Below are 23113 nucleotides of genomic sequence, written 5' to 3'. Positions count from 1 at the left end.
GTGCGTTATGGAGGATCAAAGGACGAATATGCTTAATCAAGGGGAACTAACGGGAGACTGTAGGGAAGTTTTGGGCAGGTTGAGGAATGGCCTTGGGTATTTGAGCATTTGGCCCCATCGTCCATGGATAGTAGGGTTTACTGCGGATGGCGGGACTTCCACCCTTGCAATGCTATGTCCTCTTGAGTTCATCACGGGGACCTTGTTCGCTGTCCGAAGGGTCTTTGAGCGCCACGGACCTAAGACAAGCTTGGCAGTTCAGTCAATATGAGATGTTCTTTAAGCTGCGAAGCCGAATGCTGTGGCTCATACATCGGCAATTGATCAAGGAGGCCCGAGTGTGCTCATGGTTGGTCGAAGGAACCGGGCGGATGGCAATACATGGTTACTGGAGGTTATGGGGAAGCAGTTTGCGCAGTTTGCATGCCTTGCTGCCCTGCGAAGCTGACTAAGTCCGCTTATCTCCGCCCGTTGAGCACGTGAACTGCAACCTTGTCGTCTCGACCTCCGAGAAGTCGCGGCGCGTCCGGGGCGTTCATGATGATTCGCATTCGCACAGATACGGCGGCCGCGGTGATTTCACATCTGCCCCAATGGCTTCCTCGCGCTTCGTGCAGCAGCTCGGCCAATCGTTGCCAAAGGGTGTGAAGCTCTCAGTGCGGCACGTAGCTTGTCCTCCAACACCTTGCGAGCCCATCTTCTCACCTCTTCCAGGTGAGGGTCCAGAGCCTACCAAATGCGAGAACCACTTCCTTGCGGTGTCAATTAGACCCGAGGAAGCTTCTACTGACACTGACAGCGATGTCGAATTATTGATACTCTCTATTGAGGTTCTGGTGTACACCACTCGGCGGCTTGCTACCGTCTTTGTGTCTAAGGCCGACTCGACTGGCTATCTCTACCTTCTAAACCAGCCGCGAGCAAAGTCGTTGACTAGAACCGTTTTCACCGTGTTTCTCTCTTCTCTCCTACGTGAGTATCAGCGTCCAGGTATTCGGCTTGTACTATCTCTCTTCGCAAGGGCCCAAAGTCAGTATTTGTTTCCTGGCAGCATAGAGAATGTGCGCAAACACGTCCTCGATGATCGTGGCTTGATCAAATGGTGGTGTCGCGTCTTCGACCCGATCCTACGCGATTTCGAGCCAGAAAAACACACCACAAACAAATCAGCCCTGAAGGGGGAAGAACCAGACCATGCTGAAGCTGTGAACACCACAGCCACCGCATATCTCATTGTTCCCGGCCTCGACCAGCATGAAACCAGAGCGCTGTTTCCCTCCACAGCAAGGCTTGATCCTAAGGACAAACCGCGTTGGTTGAATAGCCACCCGCTTTATCAAGTGTGTGCGAACCCTGGAGCTCCTCCGCGATGCCTCGTCCCTCGTTTTCCGGACGACCCCAAAGCGAGATTCCTTGACGACCTCGATGAGGAAATATTTGGTCACGCTACGACTTCCACCCGAAACAAAACACCTAAATGCGTACGTGATATTATCGACGTAACCGAAGCCTCGTCTCAAGACCACGCCGCTACCGGACGGTGGCCAAGTGTCAAGTCTCTCGAAGAGTTCTGGGAAATGATGACGTTCAGACAAGAATGCTCTGCAGGGAGACTAGTTGGGTTCATATGGATGGTTGTTAATCCTCCAGGTGTTTTAAAGTCAGATGGGCTGGACAAAGTCGCTTCAGCGAGGACAGGTGATCTGATAGAGGGATCTGTTAATCCCGGACTCGAATCAGTTGAATTGGAGCCACAAACTACTCTTCCTATTCGATCGTCTACTGATCGAAATGGTGGTACCGTGTTATGTAATGATGAACGTGATGACAAGGCCCTTTCTCAAACAGAGGACACATCGGCACCGAAAGCTAAGGAGCTCATCACGACGGAAACGGGCCACCAGATTAGTCCATTTTCTCAAGACAAGTACACCATCCTTCTCAGCCCTGAGAACTACGCCGCATTATCTGCTCTTCTACTAAAACTCGACTTCGCCGACAAGGGACTTGCGTTGACCAGCACAAAATCGTGGCTTGATAAACTCTCTTCGTTATCAGGGCGAAGTGACCATGGCGAGATAGTAGCCGGTATAAATGAGCAACCGTCAGCGTCAGCGGAACACCCGGCAGATCCGTCAAATCCGCTGAATAGTGGCCTGATATTCAAGAAACGCAAGCTTCATTCGGACACCGATTCAGCTTCAATGCCTACGCAGCAGGAATCTAAAACCTCTGTGAATGTTTTGAGTGCTACGCTGATACGAAAGAAAAAGAAAACTGGCTAGATCACTGATGGCGTCCGTGGTCGTGAAAATACGGCACGTTTTATGTCAATTTTTTCGCAAAATATTCTACGATGGGTTCTTACGACGGAGTTCTTTCACGGTTAGGCATGGAAAGGGATGCCTGGGGGCTTATGGCGCAAGACTGTGTCTGGAATCCGAACTGCATTTTATAAAAAGGGCTTCGGACACTTCGGCAATAATGTCTGAAAATGCTCCGAACACCCGACTTCGTGAGGTCTGGAGAAGGGCCATATTACGATAATTGTATGGAGAAATTCCCCCCCGTACTCCGTACAGGGTAGAGAAATTAACAAGAGCATAAACATACTCACAAAATCAGAAGTTCCCTGAAAGGACCTTTTCACAAAAGTTTCTAACTCGCGCATGATTCACGCCATCGCCGTCATAGTAACGGTATGCCCAGGAGACTAAAATCCTCTTGACCGTGCGTAGCTTCTGCTCTCGAGTCGGACTTGCGAAATCCATCTTCATCGTATTACAAAACATAAGTGCATGGCGGAAACAGCACGGCCTGCCTGTGAGCTTCTGAGAGGCAACAGGGGGTTGGGGGGTGCGCAACTAGAGGTCAAGGAGCAGCTATCCTGATTCCATCACAGGCTCTCCACACGGCCCGCAGTGCCTATCACCGAGAGGACGAGAACAGCCAACGACTGAGAGCCCAACGGGTTGGCGTAATGAAGGCAATTGATCACATTATTGGCTTGACATTCTTCGCCAGGCCGGCACGGCAAGGTGAGACAAAGGCCCGTGTTGAGGGGTTTTTCATCGGGGAGGGAGGCGTGAACAAGCTTCGTCGACTAACGGAGCTGCGGTGGGGAGATGTGAGGGGGGGCGATGCAGCCTTCAACCAATGGCAGACTCAGCACTTGCTGGTTCTGTAAAACAACCTTAAAAAAAAAAAAAAAGAAAACGTCAACTTTTAACTCGCATTAGAGCAAGGTTAACTCACCGTGAGAGACGGGCGGACACCTGGATCGCGAGAGCAGGTTGAAGACATGAAGGGGAAAACCTTGCCATGATTATGGCTGGAAGTTGAGGATGTCCCATCTGAGGCACCGAGACATCACTGTTGTCCTTGTATACCTGCCACTGTCACTGAGCGGAATCGGCGTTGAAAGACGCGACGCGTTCGGCAGCCCGCGGCAAGCAACGTCATGTGCCCCACCCCACCTCCGCAGCGCCAACCCTAGAATGTACTAGTGTGCTATTCGGAGCATCATTGATCCGATATTCCGCCGAGCTGTATCACGTGATAATGCTCTTGGCGGTTTCCCTTCCGAGAGGTACCGCTCTTCGCCGCACGTATGTATTTGGCAGGGGCCTTTTTTTCCCTCTTCCGCGCGCTGTCGTCAAGATCGAAAAGATTTACTTCCTCTCAGTCAATTCGGGCCGCATGCGAAACCTCGACTCATGCTGGCGGAGAGCGCTCCTCTTGAGGCACACACAGCTGACCTTCCTAGCAGCTATGGACATCCCGCGTGGGTCGTCGTCGTTGGCTGGGTCGCCATCGTTTGGTACCTTGTAGTAACGCTGGTTTGCTGGCTAGGAAACTTTCAACTGTGAGCTTCTTCGCCTTTGGCCCTTATCATATGTTTCTGTCCAGATTCCTTTTTTTTTTTTTTTTTTTTTTTTTTTTTTTTGGGTTTTGCAGAGCTGAGAACTTTCACGCCGAGTGTTCACAGGCAACGGCACTACTCGAAACCCCCACATAAAGCTATTTCAACCACCACACTCCCTCACTCCAAGATTCCTCATGTCACAGTCATCCGGCCCGTCAAGGGGCTCGAGCCCTTCCTTTACGATTGCTTGGCTGCCAGCATCCGTCAAGATTACCCTCGTGACAAGCTCACCGTCTATTTTTGCGTGACGTCGACCCAGGACCCAGCCTATCCCGTCCTCGAGAGAATCCTTCAGGACTTTCCTGATGCCGATGCCCGTGTGTTTGTTGAGCCTCCTTACAATGACAACCAACTTGGTCCAAACCCCAAAATCAGGAATATGAGCCAGGCTTATAGGGAAGCCAAAGGGGACATCGTTTGGATCACGGATTGTAATGTGTGGCTCTCCAAGGGGGTCTGCGGCAGAATGGTGGACCGGCTCTGCGGCTTCGACCAAAAGAAGAATGGTGGCAGGCGGTTCAAATTCGTCCACCATCTGCCGATAGTCGTCGATGTCCCAGACCGCGGGAATGCCGGGACTTCCTCCCAGTTCGCGATGCTCAACTATGGAACGCTAAAGAATGTAGACACTCAGGACAGAGCATGCTCAAAGATTACATCTGTGCTCTCTCGTGGTGGAGGGCGTCTGGAAGAAATTTTCCTCTCTTCGTCACACGCGAAAATGTATTCGGCCATTAACACCGTGCTCATTGCTCCCTGCATCATTGGCAAATCATCCATGTTTCGACGTTCTCATCTAAACTATCTTACGACGACACCTCCCACTAACTCGAAACGACCGAAGCGGAGGCCTGGAATTGACTACTTCTCTGATAATATTTGTGAGGACCACCTTATTGGCGACCGCCTGTGGAAAGGAAAGATCTTTGAGGAGGCGGAGCACAACGAAGATTGGGGAAAGCATAGCCTGATGTTTGGGGACCTTGCCATTCAGCCCATGAGTGGTATGAGCGTTGGTTCCTATATCGACCGTCGTGTGAGATGGCTTCGCGTTCGTAAATTTACTGTTCTACTAGCGACTCTTGTTGAACCTGGGACGGAATCATTCCTGTGTTCCGCATATCTTGCTTTCGGCCTTACTACTTCTGTGCCCTGCCTGCTTCCACAGTACCGTTCTTATCTAGCCAATTGGTCCGCATTTTGCCTTATCTGGGTCGCTAGTGTTCTGGTATGGATGCTTGTTGATTGGAGTGTCTATCTAAAGCTTCACTCGGGAGCCACCATTGAGGCCGACGAATTTACTCCGCCCTTTGCACGTCCACTGCGGAAATCGTCAATCGCCCGCCGGCACTTCAGGGAGTGGCTTTTCGCCTGGCTCGGTAGAGAAGCTCTGGCGTTACCAATCTGGATCTGGAGCTTCTACGGAGGGACCACTGTCGTGTGGAGAGACAAAGTATTCAGAGTCGGCATGGACATGGTGGCATACGAAATCGCGCAACTTTCTGGAGGCAACAAGATCATCCAAACGAGATCGCGAGCAACAAGTCGACAAGGACATGAAGGATGCGGCGACGGGAGTTCTAACGTGCGTCGACGAACTCCCAATGGAAGCTTTGTAAGCTCGGGTCTGGCTACCGCTCGTGTTATAGAAAGTGAAATTGGAAAGTCTTGATACTCTACAGGTCATTTCCCCTGGTTTATCTGATGTATATAGTCAGCATGTTTCTCGTTTTCTCTTCCCTTCCCACATCACGATCTGCCTCTGCCTTAATTTTGGGTTTTTGGGCTTTCCTGACTTTTGGAGATACCCCATGGTATTTGCGATAGGATCCCTTTTTTTTTTGCGAGAGTTCTTCGCTTCTTGATGATGGTTACGATATATCGATGTTTTTTAATGACAATGTACGAAATGTATGGTTGAATCTAATGTGATTCCGGGAGACCGAGGCTCGATTCTTATAACAACGCTTCCTTCGCGCGATATACAGCTCCTCTAGCTTATACATCAAATACTATTTCTTGGATAGGCGAGATGAATCCTAAAGAGCCAAATGCTTCTCATAAACGAACCACATTGTAAAAAGAAAACCCAATGCTCGAAGATATTTACTTTCATTTTTTGTTAACAAACATGCGCCCCATATGCTCCAATAACCCTCAAAAAATGTAATGCTTTTTTGTTTCAAAAAAAAAAAAAAAAAAAAAAAAAAAAAAAAAAAAAAGGAAAAAGGACTATCACACGCAACTAGAATCGTCCAAAATCAGTTGGCCTCGTTCGCACCATTTACTTCCATATCATGCCCATTTCCATTGCTCGGCCCTACATCGGCGTCTTGGCCCTGGTTCGTGTCTCGATCATAAGTCAATAGACATTCCACTACCTGCATAGCTTTTGAGATTGGGCGACCATCCGCCGACGAAGCCGCTGTGGCCGTAGCTTCGTCGCTATTTTCCTGTGTATCATCAGCTTCAGCCGCGGTGCCCCATTCGGACCTTTCTGCGAGAAAAGCCGCATCGTGACCAGCGCCGTTCTTAATGTTAACGTCAGCACCGGCTTGGACCAGGGCCTTGACGCATTCGAGATGCGTATTAAGAGCGGCCCAGTGAAGTGGTGTGTTTCCCGAGTGATTTCGGTGATTGATAAGGGGGGGTGGCTGGGCGGGATTGTGTAATATTTCAAGGAGGTATTTTAATATTTCTGAGATAATAGTTAAATGAGCTCAGCACATGTATATCCCTTAATCGTATCGAGGTAGCACTGTCGAGGGAGGTTGCTCACCGATATTTCCGTTTGCAGCGGGCCAATGTAGAAGGCAAGCTCCCGTGCCACCCTCATTCTCATCTTCGCTATCAATGGCCGACCCCACGATGGATGCAGCTGGGCAATTGTGCTCGTGGCTTAAGTTCGCAATATCAGTCTGTAACGACTGCAGATCCCCTACCCGTGCGGAGTAAATGAGGTCATCGATGGCCTCAAAGGATAGGGATACAGCAGGCTGGGTAGATGCCATTGTGGCTTATAGAGATTAGGGCGGTTCTTCCCCCCGTAAATGGCTCCTTTTCAACCCAAAGGAATAGCAGAACAACCGTATCTTATGGCTGAGCTGAGTTGACGTGTTATGGCTGTATCAGTTTTAGAGTGTTGGGAACCGTAATTCCTAAAGTGACTCCTTAGTCGGGCAAGATAATAATCATAGTAAAGAAAAGGGAAAAGAACGGAGGGAGCCCAAAAAAAAAAAAAAAAAAAAAAAAAAAAAAAAATGAATAAATCCAAGATACCAATTGATCTTCTATGCCGGGTGCTGCAAATGCTGGATAATATAGATAGTAGACATATAGCCATGCATCCACCAGCTGAAGATGGGTTCGGTGGCCGCGAATCCAAAATTATTGCAAAAAAGCGATTCCAACATAGCGCACCAGGTTCATGCACCTTGTCCCAAAACCCTCTTTGGTAAAAGCAAAGTGTTACCAATACATTCCCGTAGCATTGGGTATCAACATGTCGGCATATTAAGCCGAACAAAGTCGGGAAAGCATTTCGGGTCCTGGATAACCGGTGGAAAAAGAGAAAAAGGAAACAGGGGTAGCTCACCTTGAACTATGTACGGTAACTAGGTATCTACTACTCTTCACTCTCTCCCGCTACAGTTTTGTTCTTCTGCTCAACTTTTTCCCTCCAAATTTTCGGGGTGAAAAGTTGATATCACGTGACACTGACGATGTTCAGGGCCGTTTGGAGGCGGGACGAGTTTCTAAAAGCCCGAGAAAGAGGCAAATTTACAAGATTGGATTAACTTGATAATATTGTTGTCACAGCTACTGGCAACCGGGCAGGCCTTGGACTATTGTTGCTATTATTGATTTCAAAATAGACAGGTGCTAATGCGACCCGATGTCTACATGCTATGCCTTGACCACCGGGTGGAGAGCAAGGAACCCAAGTTTCGTCCGTTGTACAAAATCCGTAGATGCAAATCCAAACGCCATAACACCAGGTATATCCAGCGCATTTTGCCGACCGAAAAGAAGAAATGTTCATAGGCGGCAAACACGAAAAGGGCCGATGTACTGATTGTGCAGTACATATTACATGAAACAATAGACTCCGTATCATAGCCAGATTCAATCTCTCAGCCAGGCACGCCTCTTTTCCTCCTTCTTCTCCCTTCTTTTTTCCTTGAACGCCTTCAGTTCCTTTTTTGTTAACTTTTTCCCAGACCGCTCTGCCTTGAGACTTCTTCCCTCATGGCTATTAGCCGCAGCATCAACGTCGAAATATGCATTGAGCTGCCGACGGCTTTTATTCTCGTCATTGAAGTTCTCCGGTGTTAAGCCCAAGGGTTGCCATTTTCCCGTAAAGCGATTGAATGCACCTGTGGCGGTATAGAGGACACTGGGATCTGTGGAGGCCGGAGAGGTATCGTCGGGTTGGGGCTGCGCATACCAGGCATCTGGATCGTAGTCGCCATGGATGGCCGGGTCATAACCTCCCGCAACACGAGGACGAGGCCGTTGCTGTTGAGTTTCCTCCGCACCATCTTTTTCGCTCTCTACGCCAGGAGGTCCTTGCTGGGCATCTGGTATTCGAGGGTTCTCCCACTGTGAAACACCAGTGAAGCGATTATAAAAGTAGTATGCCTGCGCACTGTCATCCCACAATGCATCCCACCCATCGTCCTCAGCTCCTCCGGGTATTGGTTCATTAGGAAGAGGGGGAGGGGCTTCTTCAGCAGGTAACGGAGGAGCAGAGACTCTGGTCTCTGCGTCACCGTCCTGTGTGTCTTCACCAGATTTCTTTCCGTCCGTCTCTTGCTGCCCTGTTTCTCCACCTTTTGATTTCTCGTTGGCGGCTGGCCTGTCTTCCTCCACCTCCGGCTTGTGTACGTTTGAGGGCTGTCCCTCCTCAGGGTCTGGTGACGACATTGAGCGACAGAAATCCTACCATAGGACAAAGCAGCAGACCGTAGCTTGGTTCCCGGCGCATGCGGAATTGTAGATGGTGAATGGGCGCGATTTGTGATGTGCTTAAGCCAGCAGCCCGAGGAACCTGGTCACGCCATCCCCAGTTTGGCCTAGCTCGTATAAGTTGCTAACTGATTATGTCACCAGATGCTTATCTAATATTCGTCTAAGCGGGCGAGACCAAAAGCTCAGATTTATGCGACGACGCCAAAAACGCTCGAAAAAGGGGCGAAAGAAAAGAACAGAAAAAGAACCAAAAAAGATATGAGTATCATTTTACTGCGTAAAGGGGCTTGGATCGTATCTATCAGTAAGTTCTCGTTTTGGGCGGGACCGACGGACATTCATCTTCATCCAAAGTCGCGAAGATAACGTCGCGATATCCTACTCGAACGTCTTCTGCCGTCCCGTTCTGCCACGTCAAGCTATGCTTCAGGAACCGCTCATCATCCCGTTCAGTAAAATCTTCTCGTGCGTGGCTACCGCGACTTTCTTTTCTCTCCTGGGCGCCCTTCGCAGTCTGTGCGGCACACGTGAGCAAATTTCGCATCTCAAGGGTCTCAATCAGGTCTGAGTTCCAAATCAGGGATTTATCTTTGACGCAGACATCGTTCTTGAAAGCCTGGTCTACTCGCTGAACCCGGGATACTCCAGACTTAAGGGAATCTTCAGTTCGGAAAACCGCAACGTCCGACTGCATGGCTCTTTGCATATCGAGGCGAAGCCCCGCTGTTAGTCTGCTACCATCTGATTTACGAATCCTCTCCATGTCTTCAAAGGAGGACATCCCGATGTCTTTTGGTACGGGAGCATGGGGCATCCCCTTTTCGTTGTTTTCTGAAATGTGTTGGGCGCTGGCCCTACCGAAAACAGCAAGGTCGAGAAGAGAGTTTGCTCCGAGTCTGTTGGCGCCGTGAACACTGACGCATGCCGTCTCTCCAACAGCATAAAGGCCTGGAACTGGCTTTTCTTTACCAGTAATTGGGTTTATATCGAGGGCCTGGCCTCTGTAATTAGTGGGGATACCACCCATGCAGTAGTGGACCGTGGGAAGCACGGGGATTGGCTCTTTTGTAATATCGATTCCTGCAAAAATCGATGCTGTTTCCGCTATGCCAGGCAGCCTTTCGAGGATCAAGTCACGCGGTAAGTGAGACAACTGGAGATAAATATGATCTTTCTCGGCTCCAACGCCACGACCTTCGCGTATCTCCATGTTCATTGAACGAGCGACAACATCACGGCTGGCCAGGTCCTTGGCCGTGGGGGCGTAGCGCTCCATAAATCTTTCTCCTTTTGAATTCAATAGATACCCTCCTTCGCCGCGTGCGCCCTCGGTTATTAGAACGCCAGCACCATATATACCGCTCGGATGGAATTGCACAAATTCCATATCTTGAAGCGGAAGTCCAGCTCGAGACGCCATGGCGCAGCCATCTCCTGTGCTGGTATGGGCTGACGTGCAAGAAAAGTACGCACGACCATAACCGCCAGTGGCTAGAAAAATATCAACAATTTTGCTTTTGACAGTCGGATCCATGAGATGAGAACTGACCTAGAATAGTATTCCTGCTGAACAGCCGATGGAGGGTTCCGGTTTCCATATCTAACGCCACCGCCCCAACGCAGGTGCCATCAATCATCATCAAGTCGAGCACAAAGAATTCGATGAAGAAATTACAATTGTGCTGCATAGCCAGTTAGTTGATGAAGGTTGTTGATGGGTTTCCCGTCGCTAACCTTTAGTGACCGTCCATAGAGTGTATGCAACATAGCATGGCCTGTGCGATCTGCAGCACATGCTGTCCTGTATGCCTGGCCACCAGTGCCATACTTCAGGGACTGGCCTCCGATGGGCCGCTATGACGTGGGATTTTATTCTTAGCGTTGATAGTGGAAGACATCGGGATACCAAAATTTCTAACCTGATATATTTTACCCTCTGCTGTTCTCGAAAAGGGCATCCCGTATGCCTCCAGCTCAAGAATGGTCCTGGGAGCCTCTCTACACATATAGTGCTTGTTTTCATTAGTATTTCCCTGTTTCTGCGCGCGGTTGTATAGGACGAATGCTTACAATTGCGTCTTGGTCGCCCAGCCAATCCGAGCCCTTGACCGTGTCATACATATGCCATCGCCAGTCATCTTCCGTCATATTTCCCAAGGCAGCGTTAATTCCGCCCTGAGCGGCGACTGTATGGGACCTGGTTGGAAACTATTTGCCCGGGTTTTAGCTTAACTGTATTGGCCATCTCTCAACAATGGTTCTTAAAGCAAGACTGGACCACGAGCCGTCTCGACGCACCAGTTTCGTTATGCATGCTGTTTCCAACCCGCTTTCTGCCAATCCCACGGCAGCCATGAGCCCAGCTCCCCCCGCACCAATTACAATTGCACTTGGAATGTTAAACTAGGAAACCGAAGCCAACGGGGGCTAACGTACTCATATCTATGATCTATGATGTTGAAATGGCGCGTTCCGTCGCTGAACCCTTGTGAAACCTGTTCCACAGCGCATACAGGAGCGGATGAGATGAACGACCTTCTATTTCCTTTGGCACTATATACGATGTGGTGCGGGTTTGTCTTATGTTGTGATATCCGCCTGCCGAGGCCGTGGGAGCTACATCCGTTCATATACGAGCGCCGCGAAGATATCGCTCTCCCTTGGTTTATGGATATTCGCCAAAAGTGTTGAAACAGGTGCAGGCGACCGACCTTAAAAACCATGATCAGGTACGGTTGCTGGATTTCTGCTACTTATCCGGCAACAAATGCTGGACGAGGATAGGGTAGGGACCTAACAGATGCTAGAGAAGGAGAAGGAAAAAGCGTGCGCCTGGTTAACAATTCTTAAAAACACCGTGATCTTTAACAGGTGGCTGTGTGAAAAGTTGTGTGATATTGTAGTTACAAGACACACAGCGCTCTCTGGAACAGATAATTGCAAAGGGTACAAATTGGCAGAGTGAAAAAGGTTCGCGACAGTAGACGGCATTTGCAGACAAATGAACACCAACCAGAGCAGAGCAACCTGCACCAGCTAAGAGCTCTAACATCACCTCGGAATATCTGCCGGGCAGGGCATGTTGTGGCTTCAGGGCTCCTCCGAAGTTTCTCGAAAACCGCTCATGACAGCAAAACGCATGTTTCGAGATAAAAGTGGTCAGCATCATTGACCACATTGGCTGGCCGTCCCCCACTACATTGGGAATGTTGCTCTTGGGACTATGTCTGTTTCCTTCGGCGGGTTTGCTGCGTGCCGCGGCAAACATCGCGGTTTGCCGGTCACGGGTCGGGTTGCTTGGCACTTCACACACATCAGTTGTCCGCGAATTTCTGTCTGGTTTAGCTCTGGTCTCGATCGTCGTTTGGAGATGGAGAAAGTGCCGAGAATGCAATTGAGATGAAATGCACTGAGCAGTCGAATTCCCCTCTAGACGGTAGGCTCTGTACATCCTTATCATGCAGAACAGCTAGGCTTCCTGTGATAATATGGGCATACATCCCCAACAAAAGGAGCTCACATGGGGTCCTGTGGAGGGAGCTGATTTTATGGGCTTCAAGCGCGTTTGATGTTGCCTGATTCAAAGAATTATGAGAGACAGCCGTTTTGTGAATGTGCTTCATGACCCTGTTGTCATCAAATAACAAAAATTGGGCTGTCATTTGGAAATAGGGCTGTATCATCATCACAAAACGGTGATGGAATGCATCCCAACTTTCCAAGTAGACCGGAAAGCTGTGCCTATGCTCAGGAGCTATGAGAAACGTCTGCATTAGCTTCTCAGCTGACAAACATTTATCGCAAGACTGCAGTTCTCCTTCTCGCAAATCTGATCAATCACAACTTGAGAATGGGGAAGAGTCTCGAGGGCTAACACATTCTTTTGCGACAAAAAATTCGGGCCGGGCATGAGAGCGGGGCCGCGCGAGGCGTTGCTCATTCGGGTTGTTCGTGCCTTGGAAGCCTATACGGTATGTACGATTTTCGCATGAACAAACCTGGACTGTGGATAAAGGGAATCAGTGGGACGAAATCTCCGCTCGATCGACAAGTCCACTTTTCCGCCTTCAGCTATGCAGACCTGGGGTTCGGAGATCAGGATATCACTCTCAACTAAATGATTACCCCGTATTCTGGGCTGTTAGCGGTGACGATCGCCTTTGAGTCTCGTGTTGGAGCAGTGTCCGGGTAGATGAAAGGTATGTCCAGTACTCTACACTCCGTACAGAGTATATACATACAAATGTATGGGGTACCCTGAACGTATGGTGAACATCCCCTCTTGCTATGTGCCATTGGCTGGATGAACAACCTCTTGGAAGATTTCACGGATGTACGGAGTACAGAGTACCACAATATTCTATGAGCCTGAATATTCAAAAGGCGGGAGACGAGTCATTTCAGAATTGACAGCATGCATACATTGTGCTCTGTACGTGCATTCACGGAGTACGGAGTACGGAGTACTCTGTACCACGAAAAGGGATTCACGCCTAGCCGTCCTCTGTATGACTCTAGGCCCTGTTCCTTTGTGAATTCCGGTGGAGCGTCGCAGTACGATGCATGATTTGTCTCTGTTCGTCGGTCTTCAACATCCGTTGAAGTTCTCCAAAAGCTTGCTCCAGGGCGTACGAAAGAAGAACTTTTCGAATTGTTTCATTGGCCAGAAACCTTCACCAAGCACAAGCTGTGGATCGCGAGGTTTGATTCGCCGGTCACTTGGGTTTTGCGAGGGGAGGCTTTAAGGGCCCTGACAAGGAACGGTTTCCGTGATCCGCGAAATCTCTGGAAGCATGCATGTCTGGATGGGCTTGCATCGTTCAACGTGCAAACTGAAAATGACAACGGCTCTCAGCGGTGTAAATGAAATCACAGTCAACGCAGAAAAAAAAAAAAGGGCAAATCGCGAAGAGCTCTAGTTAGGTTTGGTGGTCAAGTGCCCGCTTTCTCCCTCATACTTCGGGAAGCTTGATTAAGATCTCCATCATTTATTGGGACATATCACGAGAATTAAAATGGTGAAAGCGGAATCTCGTCAGGGGGGAGCCAATCATGGCGACGAGGCTGGAAAAAGCAAAAAACTGAGGCGCTCCAAGGCGTTTGTGTCCCCTAAACGGTCGACATTGCAAACCAACCAAAGCTGAAAAGCTCCGGAACAATTGATCGACATCGATTCAATCCGAGCGTGGTTTTGGCTTTCAGGGCTTAGGTTTTTGACAGTGACAGGTTCGAGCAGGAAAGCACTCCAAAAGAGCAAATTCACTGGGGTTCCCTACAGACAAAGGATTCTCTGCTTCGCGTCTCTCGAAACAGATTGTCTCAGGAGAAGACCGCGTATAATGCACAGCATGACGAAATTTTCAAGTTCTTCAGGTGCAGAGAAACCGAAGAAAATTGTTGTTGGCCCACAGGGGAGAAAAGGGACACAGACCGGTATTCTTCCTTTCAGGATCAGAGTTGCACAGTCAATAGAGTCAATAGTGTGGCGTTCTTGCCCTGAGAATGTGCATGCTGCGTTGTCGCTTTCTGGCAGTGATTGTCGATAGCTTTGTTTCACGACCTGTCAGCTGCACTGCCAATACCTGAGGAGACTGGTGGATCCATATCAGAACCTCCAGCCTCTGGCAGGCCTGAAGAGCTTTCTGCTGCGTCAATATTTTGCCTTTTTACCACTTGGATGCAAAAAGCAATTGCTGCGAGGACCCAGTTTTCTCCAATATTTGACGACGCGATTCGGGGAAGCAGGCCGGTTAGTGACGTGATCTGTCACCTTTGCAAACGTTCGTGACGGGAGCAAATCAGGAATTGGGATAATCTTCCTGTCTGGGAGTGTATGCATGATTTCACAATCAGGTCGAGAAAGATTCTCAGGGGCAAGGAGTCGAAGAAAATGCACGCCCTCAAAGTTATAAAAGGCGCTCATTCCCGAGCCAAAGATCCTGCTTCTCTCCATCCGCATCCATCTTCGCTTCCAATTCGGTCCTTCCAGATACTTTAACACTTTAATATTTAATTTTAATCTTCGCCTACCCGGCTCACCGATCAATCTATCAAAAATGAAGTTCTTCACCGCTGCCTCTTTCTTCGCTCTGGCCACTGCCGTCGCCGCTGCTCCCAGCTATAACCAGGGCACTCCATCTGTTACCAAGGAGCAAGCCATCGCTAAGTGCGGCAACAGCAACATCTCTTGCTGCAACAAGCAGGTCAACAAGATCTCCGCCAAGGGCCCTGACACTGATATTGGTGTCCTCAACGGTCTCCTCAAGAACGTTAACCTTGAGGACATCCCCATCTTCGATCAATGCTCTAAGTTGAATATTGCCGGTATGCTGTAAACTATGTCCCTCGTCGTGTCTAGCTTCTAACTGTTTGCAATAGCTCTTGGTGCTACCGACCTCCTCAACAGACAGTGCCAGCAGACTGCTGCCTGCTGCCAGAACACCGAATCCAATGCAGTAAGTCAATGTTGTCAAGCAATTTAGTGGACCGATTCTAACCTTACGCTAGAACGGTGTTGTTGCCCTTGCTGTCCCCTGCATTCCCATCAACATTCTCTAGATGGATTGCATCAAGCATCCCATCCGTCTTCAATATCGCGTTCCACAACACCGCGATACGGGTCAGATAAAAGATTGCAGGAACAGGTGCTAGACGTGCATTCGCTGCATTTTGGACATGGTTTTGAACCGCAAATTGTGTCTCTCATTTCTGTTTCTTTTGTCTGATATCTTATCGAAAGCAAAGGCGAATAGGAATTATGTATTGGTGCGCGCTACCAATGTAAAGATTATTCTTCGAGCAGTGCTGTGCTTTGTCTGTATTTATAGTCAATTTATTGGTGTTGAACCAATTTCATCCAGTTGATCTTCGTTTCCTAGCTTGCTACAGCGTGCATTCTCAGGATATATTTCTGCAGATTGATTTCCTCGCAAGCAATCTCGAGTCCCCTGGTTATCAGGATTTGATAGTGCTACGACGCGGAAAGGACTTACGGAGAGTTTTGTCGGAAGAGCAGATCTGCGTAGCATTTAGTGCGTACCATTTAATGTAATTCATAATATTCCGTATATCTAAAACATATCCAAATGACAATTACAGAGGATATTCAAAGCTCAAGAGCAGCTTCCGCACCAATTCAAAGCAAAAAAGAAAAGGGGCTACAGGTATGAAGCTGACACCGTCCCAGTGAGGAAGAAGTCGTCACATGGAACTGCACGTAGGGAGTGTAGTAATCCCTTATCCGCGAAGCGCAAGTAACCTAACAGAACATCACAACTTGGTTTGGCGAGCCGAGGAAGGAGCATATAGCGCACTAGTTTTGGCCATTGCCTCGACAGCTTCTCTTTCGATACGCTTCAAGAGTTCCTCGCATGTTGGGATATCATGAATGAGGCCGATGACTTGTCCAGCAGTCCACACCTGCAATACATGTTAGCAACCCAGCATATAGGATGAGCGGTAGCGGTAAAAAAGAAAAAGATGCTGCAATGGTAATTACTTACGCCGTAATCAACATCACCGTCTAAGAAAACTTGACGGCCTCTCTTGCCGCTTACAAAAGGTGCAATTTCTGAGAAATCGTCACTTTTGCTTTCCTTTTCGATCTTGTACGCTTCAGTGGAAACCTTGTTCTTGAAGAGACGGGTTGTATTTCTCCATCGACGAAGGAGAAGCTGAGTATCGTCTTCTTGGGCATCCACGATGGCCTTCTTCACATTGATATGGATTGGCGCCTCCACAGTGCACATGAATCTCGTACCCATATTGATTCCCTCGGCACCCAACGCCAGAGCAGCAGCGAGACCATAACCGTCAGCGAAACCTCCAGAGGCGATGAATGGTACACCGAGATCTTGCCTGGCCCGACTAAGGAGGATGAAATTGGTGATATCCGTTTCACCCACATGGCCAGCGCATTCGAAACCATCGATGGACAAGAAATCAACACCAAGCTTCACGGCAGATTTAGCATGTCGAATGGTTGTGCATTTGTGCAAGATAATGCAGCCAGCAGCTTTCAGTTGCTTAATGACCGGCCCAGGACTATTTCCGGCTGTTTCAACGATCCGGACTCCTTCATCAATGATGGCCTGAGCATATGCAGCATAGTCTGGAGGTACAAGAGCAGGGAGAAGGGTTATGTTGACACCAAAGGGCTTCTTTGTCATGGTACGGGTTCGGCGGATTTCTTTACGCAGATCCTCGGGGGTTGGTTGCGTAAGGGCGGTAAGCTATCAAAGATGACATTAGCGATGAAGCTTGAATTACAACCTACTAAACAGGATAGACGCACGATTCCGAGACCGCCAGCGTTGCTAACAGCAGCGGCAAGCTCAGCGTAACCGACCCATTGCATACCACCCTGCACGACGGGAACTGCCGCTTTCTGTTAGCAAATATCTTCAGGGAGGGATGCATATCTACCCACTTTCGATTCCCAGCTTTCTGGTCAACTCGGTGTTGAAAGGCATCTTGGGAGAAGCAGGGGTGGGCACCACCAGGAAGGATGTCTTCTAGGGTATTGGAAGTGTATGTATGATCTAGAATCTATTGAACGAAAGGGCAAAAAGCACTGCGCGAGACGAAAGCGAATGTGTATGCTTATACAGAAATCCCTCCGTACAAGTGCCCACGGCCCCTATTTGCTCGATGTCTGAAAAAGGTTGGCCGTCCTCAAAGGAAGACTGCCACCTTTATCAGCTCGACGACCAGCGCAAGGCCCTGTGATGCCAGGCCGAGAACCGAGGTTCGCCCTGCTGTCTGGTCACGTGGTTCGGTCTGGCCGGTGCGGTTTACCACGCATCGGCTCTCGGGCGACCAGCGGAGATCACTCTGCCTCAAAAAGCTACCACATATTACATGATACCCAGCGGGACCCCCGAGAGAAGCAAAATGGAAAATGCGTTCCTTGATGAGCTATTATACCTGTCTTCGTCTACGGAGTACTTACACGACCTAATCATCTCAGGCGAAAGCCACCTGCTGGGAACGCACTATATAGTGTATGTATATACATATACACGTATATAATGGTGCTGGGCTGCCAGCTTGGAGTATCTCAGCGGCTCCTGTGGGCATTGCAATGTCTCGCCAAGTTGACTGCGCCTGCGAACTACAAGTTGCCTTGACGCTGCGTAAGGCCCTATTCATCCGAGATATATTCCATTCGAACGCCGTCCTTGGCGTGAGACCCCAAAAATCATGCTGCTACGGACCGACTTCTTCAAATTTTTATATGCACTCTCCTACATGTCGTGTTGTCGGCGACCGTATGTGTGTGTCATATTGGATTGTTGGGATGTCCTAAACTTGGTTCTGCGGTGACAGCAGGTATAGTCGAATCGCAAACACAAATGTAAACTCCTCTTGTAGACCATGCAGAGAGGAGATAATGTAACCCTGATATGAAACCCGATACCCTCATTGACAGAGTGAATTGGGCGATTAACGACGGGTCGAAGCAACGCGTCTCATTCTAAGAGACCTTCTCATCTCAAGAAGTCAACGACAGAAAGCCGTGACAAAGGGCGAGATGTCGCCGGGTACCGTCTCGGTCACTGCACACCATAACGAACTGCATGCAGGAAGCACGCAGCGAAGGGCTGACCGAGACGGAGGCTGAGGCTCGATGGTTAGCAAGAAACAACCTACGCACTTTTGAAAATTGAAAATCGCCCGGCATGGTGTCCGGCCCGGAAAAATGATCTTCAGGACTTGTAAATGCCTGCATTCTCATTGGGCCGCATTCCGGCTCGCCCCGAACATTTTGTTACATAAGCCGATGTGTTCCATATCATAGTTACCGATCTCGAACGACATTGCTTGCGATCAATTTCATTCTTAGCTCTCTTGAAGGCAGGTAGCTTTGGCGAGATCGATTCAAGGCGCCATTTGCATCTCAGAATGATTTCACAAAGAATAATGCAGCAGTCCTTGCGGCGGGGTATGTCTGTATCCCCCACAGCATCATGCTCGTCGAGCTAACAAGTCCTCGTGTAGCGGCCGCCCAGAACCCGATCGCTTTCAGATCCTCTTTCGCGAGACTTGCGAGCCCTGCAGCGATTGCGGTTGGTCAGATTAGGTCAGTGTCCAATGCTTTGCGTGGTTGTTGTGGAAGCTGCGAAGTTCTTTCCCTACGTCGTTATCGAAGCGACTTCGGCAACTCACAATTTTACCCAAAACGTCGCTGGAATTAAAGATCGCAAGCTTATAAGTACCTCTCGCAGACCGGCAACATCCACATCTACATCATCCACCGAAACCGTCGATCCTACCCAAATCCTTGCCCAACAACGTCTTAACCGCCCCGTTTCTCCTCACCTTACCATCTACAGACCCCAGATTTCCTGGTACCTATCTGCTCTCAATCGTATCACCGGTTCCGTTCTCTCTGGCGGTCTATACGTTTTCGCCACCGCATATCTCGTTGCTCCTGCCATTGGCTGGCATTTAGAATCCGCATCACTCGCCGCTGCTTTTGGCGCCCTCCCCCTCGCTGCGAAGTTCGCCATTAAGCTCGGTGTTGCCATGCCATTCACCTTCCACTGCATGAACGGTGTTAGACATCTGATCTGGGATTTGGGAAAGAAATTGAGTAACAAGGAAGTTATCGCTACTGGTTGGACTGTTGTTGGGCTGAGTATGGCCAGTGCCTTTGCCTTGGCTCTGATCTGAGTGTGATATCTATTTGTATCTGTAGTTTATTTTCTGTGAATATATAAGTTGCCTACCACTTTTGTGCAGTTCACGTTTGTCAACAGGTTAATGGCATTCTAGTAACTGTAATGTCAATTCAAGTCGGAACCTTCAAAATAGAAGCTCTGAGATAACTAGGCTACGATGCAAAATACATTGAGTTAGAAAAAAATGTATTGGTTTGGCCGAGAGAGCAGAAGTATTAGCATTAGTATTAGGGCGTTCAACAAAGAACCATTGCTCAAGCCATCAAGTACATTGCCTGATTATCCATCCCATGAAACGTCCCTTTTACTCTCATGAAGATCACATCCCAAAGTGCATCCCGACGCGTCAAATCAACAAAGGTAGAAAGAAAACATAGTGTATTGGCATGCTAGATGAATTGACGATTTTAATGTTATTCCGGAACTCTTTTTGATAGAACGCTCCTAGAACAACAAGTCGAAAAGGTTAATAAATGGTAGAATGGCTACAATGTGATGGGTACCATAACAACATCATATCCGAAAAAGCTAGGGAGTGAGGAGGACAACCAAGATAGGCTCACCTCATGGTTAAAGAGATTTGGTTTCTGTTTAGCATTTAAGCCGGGCTTGGAGGAGGATTAGGAGGAAGAACTGGAGAATCCGGGCGTCCGATGACAGAGAAGTTCGAAGCAGGCTTTGTGCCTAAGTTTTCGGAAGTGTTAGGACATGTTATCTGCTTTCGGAACTGTGTCCACTTACCATTACGCGGAGTGTTGAAGATGGCCTTAGACATTTTGGACGACAGCTGGCAAAATTTCCTCTAAAAGGAGCTTGATATTGGAGAAGAAGAAGTAGCTTGTTGGTATGGCCTTGTGAAAAGTTGTGAGAGATGAGAAAGTGAAGCAAAGTGAAGGCTGTAGACAGCTACTTATTGTGGACTCCTGAGTAGGCACGTGAGGAGGTCGCTACCTTGATGTGTTCTTCCTTGCTCTGATGAGAAGTCGAGAACATTTTATGCTCCGTGATAAGGGAAAGTAGTTGAGGGATATTAAGGAGTTCTTCTTGTGTGGATATCTCATCCCTTCACGAGAAGCGATCTTCAAGACCCATGCCGTGAGGGAGGACACCCGGAGAGTTCTGAAGGTATGCAAGAACCCATAGCTCCATGCTTCCGTTCTTCGGGCCCAGAAGGAAACGGCTCGGTGGATATGAGACATACACTGTGGTAGCTCAACCCCCCGTATGTTCCACTCCAAGATTCGATAGACATGGTATCCTTATAGACTTGAAAGAGATGGAGGCGCAGCAAAGGCATATTGCTTATGGTATTGGTTAAGGATGCTTTCCAAAAACGATAAACAAATATATCCGTTTGGAAATCCATGGCGAGGAATTACTGGGTCGAGTATGTGGGTGAGATCGTTTGAAATAGCCGGGTAAGCTTCCTCAACCATACATTGAAATCATAGATGAAAAAAAAAAAGGATTTGAGACTAAATTCTAGATGGATAAATCATTGGTTAGGCGGACAGGGACTGGAAATAACATGTGTTTCGAGAAGCCGAAGTTGGATGCAAGATCCCTTCCGCGTGCCGTCACGATCCATAGGGCTGAGGTTGGCATCGCGGAAATAGGGCGGAATAGCCATTCCCGTTGTTCAAAGAGAAAATCTAGAAAGTAAATTGGAATATGGGAGATATACGGCTGGGATTAAACGTATGGGAGGGTCCCAATATTCTTTGGTGTCCGATGATAACCTCCGATAGCGTGGCTAACAGGGTAATCTTATGCAGTCTCCCACCTGCATCGCAAGAAACCAGAACTGTTTCCAGCCCCTAGTTGAAGAGGAGCCGGCAAATCCCCTATGTTCTTTTCGGAAGAAGCTGACGCTCCGGAAGAAAGGGTATCACAGCAATTCGGGTCTCATTCCTAAGAGATTAGCCTTGTATTGGAGCCCATCCCCTAAGTAAGCCCGCGACATCATTAAAATTGGCCCTGTAACAGAATTAAATGTATGCTATCCACGGATTAAACCCGGGGATGTAGGTGTGATGTTGCTAGCCCCCGGAAGCCAGATGTTTGCTGGGAGAGAGGGCGGTGAACGAACTAACGCCTAATCGGGCTTAGCATGAGGTTTGGCAATTCTCCAGAGAAAATCGTCCCGCTGGTAGACAGGCCCAAGAGTATCTCTCGTCTTTCGCAGAGGAGCGGGTTACCTTTTAATTTGATTGATCCTCTTATTACGTTGACTCTAGTTTTCATGGCGTCCAAACTGCTACCAGTCCAAGCTTTTGCAACAATTGCACGTCCTGCGTGCCGCCGCGCACCATGCCTTGCCCTCCCTCTATTCTCCAGCGCAAAGCAGGGCTCGCGACGAGCAATGACCACCGAAGTGTCAACAGAGAAAGGAATTCCAACACCTCCCGAAGCTCCTACTCCGCGATGGCAGCAGACTCCGCCGGGAATGAAGGCACCTGTTAGATTACGAGGGCCCGAGGAAGGGCCGCATGTTGAAGTAAATTCCGATCCAGAGAAGTTGGATAGATTCTACGTCCGGATGCTGGGAGAGGGTGGTGATAAAATGCTTTCCGAGGAGGTCAAATGGCAGGCCGTAACCCACAAATCCTTCGATCAGGGAAGAAGAGGATTCAACGATCGGTTGGCTTATCTCGGTGTGTTCTAAGACTTGCGAGCTTGAACTTACTGGGCCTTTTCTATTGCTAACGGGAATAGGAAAACAATTGGTGACCCTACAAGCAACCCTCGCGCTCATACAAGATCCTGCTTCTTATTCTCAAAAATTACCGGCGGATCCTTACAACCGGACTCCATTTCAACACCCATCGCTGGAAGGGTTAGAAGTACTATCGAGCCCTACCCTAGAGACCTTGATGAGCAAGAAAAGGCTAGCAGCACTAGGGAGACAGTATGAGCTTGACGGTGTGATGAGATGGATACCGAGGAAGGTGTGCTTGCTCCATCTTGCTTTAACAACAGTTGCAGTTTACTGACGGGACCTCACATCCAGCCCAGTGACTTTCAGCTGTCTGGAATCAGCGTCGTCTTAACTCAGGCTATGTACGCTGTCGTTGGTGCTGTGGCACTAGAGAAAGGTGGTGCGGTTGCAAACCAAGTAGCTCGGAATCGCATATTGAAGCCATTGGGATTCCATATTGGTGCAAATTAAAAAGGTTTGGAAGAGGTTTGAGATGTTTAATTGGCATTCGCGCGGCGTTCTTAGAGACTGTTCAGTTTTTTTGCTTTGTTAAACCTTCCCGCATAGACCCATGTATTAACATATACAACTTTGTACGGAGTACTCCCATTTACCAATGAATATACAAGCGAACTAAGAAAAATGTATGATTTCTCTGACACTGGCCGCGCAACGGTAAAAAGAATACACGGTCAGCTCTTATGAAATCGTCCAGAGACTTGGTCTCCGCACCACATATCGCAAGGGTCAGCAATTGAAATCCTGAAGTGCTATCTCTAACAGAAAGCCAGAGGCAACGTACAGGAAAGCCCACAAGAGCTTATGTTGGCTTGCACT

General features: G+C 48.7%; 9 protein-coding genes across 9 annotated transcripts; 5 read left to right on the top strand and 4 right to left on the bottom strand.

The window, feature by feature from the left end:
* The first annotated feature begins 527 nt into the window (after positions 1–527).
* Positions 528–2574, top strand: D8B26_006161 (uncharacterized protein). Its single transcript, XM_066125101.1, has one exon. The coding sequence runs from the start codon at positions 594–596 to the stop codon at positions 2283–2285; it is 1692 nt and encodes a 563-aa protein (XP_065981182.1). The 5' UTR covers positions 528–593; the 3' UTR covers positions 2286–2574.
* Positions 2575–3622: 1048 nt separating this feature from the next.
* Positions 3623–5919, top strand: D8B26_006160 (uncharacterized protein). Its single transcript, XM_003069836.2, has 2 exons — positions 3623–3865; positions 3989–5919. Exons 1-2 carry the CDS (start codon positions 3717–3719, stop codon positions 5595–5597), a joined length of 1758 nt encoding a protein of 585 aa, XP_003069882.1. The 5' UTR covers positions 3623–3716; the 3' UTR covers positions 5598–5919.
* Positions 5920–5979: 60 nt separating this feature from the next.
* Positions 5980–7602, bottom strand: D8B26_006159 (uncharacterized protein). Its single transcript, XM_003069837.2, has 3 exons — positions 7521–7602; positions 6705–7083; positions 5980–6623 (listed from the first exon to the last, which is right to left on the bottom strand). Exons 2-3 carry the CDS (start codon positions 6934–6936, stop codon positions 6187–6189), a joined length of 669 nt encoding a protein of 222 aa, XP_003069883.2. The 5' UTR covers positions 6937–7083; positions 7521–7602; the 3' UTR covers positions 5980–6186.
* Positions 7603–7759: 157 nt separating this feature from the next.
* D8B26_006158 (uncharacterized protein) lies at positions 7760–8910 on the bottom strand. The gene has a single exon (XM_003069838.2). It carries the CDS (start codon positions 8849–8851, stop codon positions 8051–8053), a length of 801 nt encoding a protein of 266 aa, XP_003069884.1. The 5' UTR covers positions 8852–8910; the 3' UTR covers positions 7760–8050.
* A 287-nt stretch (positions 8911–9197) lies between these two features.
* On the bottom strand, positions 9198–11251 carry SDH1_2 (succinate dehydrogenase flavoprotein subunit; the record flags this gene model as incomplete). Its single annotated transcript, XM_003069839.2, has 6 exons — positions 9198–10387; positions 10446–10578; positions 10631–10750; positions 10816–10908; positions 10967–11104; positions 11195–11251. 6 exons carry the CDS (start codon positions 11249–11251, stop codon positions 9198–9200), a joined length of 1731 nt encoding a protein of 576 aa, XP_003069885.2.
* A 3701-nt stretch (positions 11252–14952) lies between these two features.
* Positions 14953–15454, top strand: D8B26_006156 (uncharacterized protein; the record flags this gene model as incomplete). The annotated part of the gene is made up of 3 exons (XM_003069840.2): positions 14953–15220; positions 15275–15351; positions 15404–15454. The coding sequence occupies 3 exons, from the start codon at positions 14953–14955 to the stop codon at positions 15452–15454; spliced, it is 396 nt and encodes a 131-aa protein (XP_003069886.1).
* Positions 15455–15849: 395 nt separating this feature from the next.
* D8B26_006155 (uncharacterized protein) lies at positions 15850–17571 on the bottom strand. The gene is made up of 4 exons (XM_003069841.2): positions 17325–17571; positions 17190–17272; positions 16399–17127; positions 15850–16315 (listed from the first exon to the last, which is right to left on the bottom strand). Exons 1-4 carry the CDS (start codon positions 17365–17367, stop codon positions 16166–16168), a joined length of 1005 nt encoding a protein of 334 aa, XP_003069887.1. The 5' UTR covers positions 17368–17571; the 3' UTR covers positions 15850–16165.
* Positions 17572–18744: 1173 nt separating this feature from the next.
* Positions 18745–19647, top strand: D8B26_006154 (uncharacterized protein). Its single transcript, XM_003069842.2, has 3 exons — positions 18745–18839; positions 18896–18977; positions 19123–19647. Exons 1-3 carry the CDS (start codon positions 18800–18802, stop codon positions 19568–19570), a joined length of 570 nt encoding a protein of 189 aa, XP_003069888.2. The 5' UTR covers positions 18745–18799; the 3' UTR covers positions 19571–19647.
* Positions 19648–21759: 2112 nt separating this feature from the next.
* On the top strand, positions 21760–22895 carry D8B26_006153 (mitochondrial 54S ribosomal protein mL57). The gene is made up of 3 exons (XM_003069843.2): positions 21760–22232; positions 22294–22526; positions 22589–22895. The coding sequence occupies exons 1-3, from the start codon at positions 21821–21823 to the stop codon at positions 22745–22747; spliced, it is 804 nt and encodes a 267-aa protein (XP_003069889.1). The 5' UTR covers positions 21760–21820; the 3' UTR covers positions 22748–22895.
* The last annotated feature ends 218 nt before the right edge of the window (positions 22896–23113 follow it).

Source organism: Coccidioides posadasii, chromosome 3 (assembly GCF_018416015.2).
Source record: "Coccidioides posadasii str. Silveira chromosome 3, complete sequence".
Lineage (NCBI taxonomy): Eukaryota > Fungi > Ascomycota > Eurotiomycetes > Onygenales > Onygenaceae > Coccidioides > Coccidioides posadasii.
The sequence above is the reverse complement of the archived record's forward strand: the minus strand, read 5'-3'. Positions and strand labels throughout refer to the sequence as shown.